Source organism: Lygodium microphyllum, chromosome 16, assembly GCF_053477565.2.
Source record: "Lygodium microphyllum isolate KBCC chromosome 16, Lygodium_microphyllum_v1.1.10, whole genome shotgun sequence".
NCBI lineage: Eukaryota > Viridiplantae > Streptophyta > Polypodiopsida > Schizaeales > Lygodiaceae > Lygodium > Lygodium microphyllum.
In genome coordinates, this window is record NC_141150.1 from 123,319,472 (window position 1) to 123,322,205 (window position 2,734).

The following is a 2,734-nucleotide window of genomic DNA, read 5'->3' on the forward strand; positions in this document are numbered from 1 at the left end:
CTCTGTACATCCTGGGTACTTCAGAGGTGGATCTATATTTCAGAGTATGGCTGGTTATGTGCCTAGAAACCAAATTTATGTACCAGGAACAATGTTTGGGGGTACACACGGTTTTATGCCAAACCCCATGTATGGCAATATAGGCATGCAGCCTGGATTTCAGAGTGTTCAAGGCAGTTTTGGCACGCCACAGGGCACTTTTGGTATGGATGGTTATCAAAATCAGCAAGCAAGTATTGTGTCTACAAGCCCTATAGTCAGTGGTCCGGCAACTCCTATGCCACCTGTTAGTGTTCCTATGTTACAGGCATATCCTACAGAGTTTTTGATGGCTCATGAGAAGCCAAAGCCATACAAGGAAGGTGGTGTAGCCGTACAGTTTGACATCTTTCGAGGATTTAAAGATAGGACTAAGGCTCTCTCTTTCTTACAGCTGTTTAATGCCGCATTTTCAAGAGGGAACTTTACAGAGCCTTCTAAGGTCTGGAAAGTTGCCACCTTTCTTAAAGACAATGCTAGTCAGTGGTGGAGTACACTGTTGATGCAAGGATAGGCTCCTGCCACTTGGACTTATTTTAAGCAAGTATTTGCCTCTGCTTGGTTGACCAATGAATTTGAGATTGATGTTATGTCAGCTTGGCACAATTTGGATGCATCTAAATGCAAGGATCTGGAAGACTATAACAAGAAGTTTTGGGAGGCTTTACTTCTAGTTACTTCTTATAGGGTTGTGCCATTGACCAAGCAGATAGAGAAATATTGATGTGGGCTACCCAAGGAACTCCGGAATTATTGTACAAAGACAAAGGTCACCACTTTGACTCAGTTAATTGAGAATGCCACCACAAGAAATGCACTATTGTTGGGACAGTCAAGTGGTTTTGGCGGCAGTATTAAATATGAAAAATCTGAGAAATTTTCAGCAAAGAAGCCATTTGGTAAATAGGTTTCTCAGATTTCTCAAAGCACAGGTAAACCTTGGCAGTTCAAGAAGAAGCCAGCCAAGTTCTTTGGACAGCAGTCAAAGGACCAGAAGAAACCTTTTGTGTGCAAGTCTCTTGAAGAGAGAAAGGCTTTAATGGCTGAGAGGAAGTGCTTCATCTGTGAGCAGACTTGTCATATTGCTTCTAATTGTTCGGACAAGAATAAGAGCCCAGCTGATGATGATAAAGAGGACAAGAAAGGAAAGAAGCCCAATCCTTGAGCAGGTTTAGTGCCAGATATGCTGGGAGACAAGCCACATTCAGATGCTAATGAGCTTTGCAAAGCTTGGGGTAAAGTTAGGGATCAACATGTACTTATTTATTTTGATCCTGGAGCTAAGGCAAACTTTATCTCACCAGAGTTGGCTTCTACTTTGGGCATCAGAGCATATGAGATGGGCTACACAGCAGAGGCAGGGTTGGCATGTCCTGGTCACTCAGAGTCTGTGACACACATTCTTGGAAAGCTGTGTCTTCATATACAGTCTTATGTTGATGCAGAAGAATTTTATATCATGCCACTTGAAGGCTGTGATGTCTTGTTGGGAATGCCATGGATGTTCAAAAAGCATGGTGTGTTGGATGCCTTTAACAAGACACTGACTTTGGAACATAGGGGAAAGACTCATGTGCTTGATGTGAAGCTTAAAGGAGAGTCTGTACCTGTTGTATCGCCTTCTACCATTACATCTGTAATAAAGAATCATCTTTCTGCGTACTTGATTTTTGCACGTGATGTCAAGGATAATGATGAGTCAAATTTCTCTATGTTAAATAGAGACAAGTTTGCTTTCTTGTCTCAATTCAATGATTGTTTTTCTGACTCATTACCATCACAGTTGCCACCAAAGAGGTCTGAGGATCATCCAATAGATTTGGTGCCAGGCAGCAGCCCACCAAATAGACCTCCATATAGGGTTAGTGTAGCCCAATAGAAAGAGATATTGAGCCAGGTGAATGAGCTCTTAGAAAAAGGGCTGATTCAGCCAAGTTCATCTCCCTTTTGCTCACCAATGCTCTTAGTGCAGAAGAAGGATGGCTCTTGGTGCATGTACATAGATTATCGAGCGCTGAACAAGAGTACCATCAAGAACGGGTTCCCCATTCCAAGAATTGATGACATCCTTGACCGTTTGGAAGGAGCGTCAATTTTCAACAGGATAGATTTGAAGAGTGGATACCATCAGATCAGGATTAAGCAAGAGGATGTGCATAAGACTGCATTTAGGAACACGTTTGGTCTCTATGAGTTCTTGGTAATGCCATTTGGACTTACTAATGCTCCTACTACGTTTAATCGAATGATGGATAGGATTTTTCATCCATACAAGCAGTTTGTTGGTACATTCTTTGATGACATGATTGTCTTTTCAAAGAATGAATAGGAGCATAGAGAACACTTGAAAGCAGTCTTTGATGAGCTTTGTAGTAATAGGTTTCTTATCAATGGCAAGAAGAGTGAGTTCTTCTTGGAAGAAATCCAATTCCTAGGGCACAAATTGTCAAAGGATGGTGTCCGAATGGATCCTGCTAAGGTTGAAGCAATTAGAACATGGCCAGATTTGAAGACTGTCCATGATGTTAGAAGCTTCTTGGGTTTTTGTTCTTACTACAGGAGGTTCATTCGCAATTTCGCAGAGATTGCTTCACCTTTACATGCTTTACAGAAGAAAGGAGTCTCTTTCCAGTGGACAGAGAAAGAGATTTCAGCTTTTAATCTTCTTAAAGAAAAGATGACTTCTAGTCTAATG

General features: G+C 41.6%; 1 protein-coding gene across 1 annotated transcript; it reads left to right on the plus strand.

The window, feature by feature from the left end:
- The first annotated feature begins 1,222 nt into the window (after positions 1–1,222).
- On the plus strand, positions 1,223–1,918 carry LOC148023354 (uncharacterized). Its single transcript, XM_087695367.1, has one exon. The coding sequence runs from the start codon at positions 1,223–1,225 to the stop codon at positions 1,916–1,918; it is 696 nt and encodes a 231-aa protein (XP_087551493.1).
- Positions 1,919–2,734: the final 816 nt, after the last annotated feature.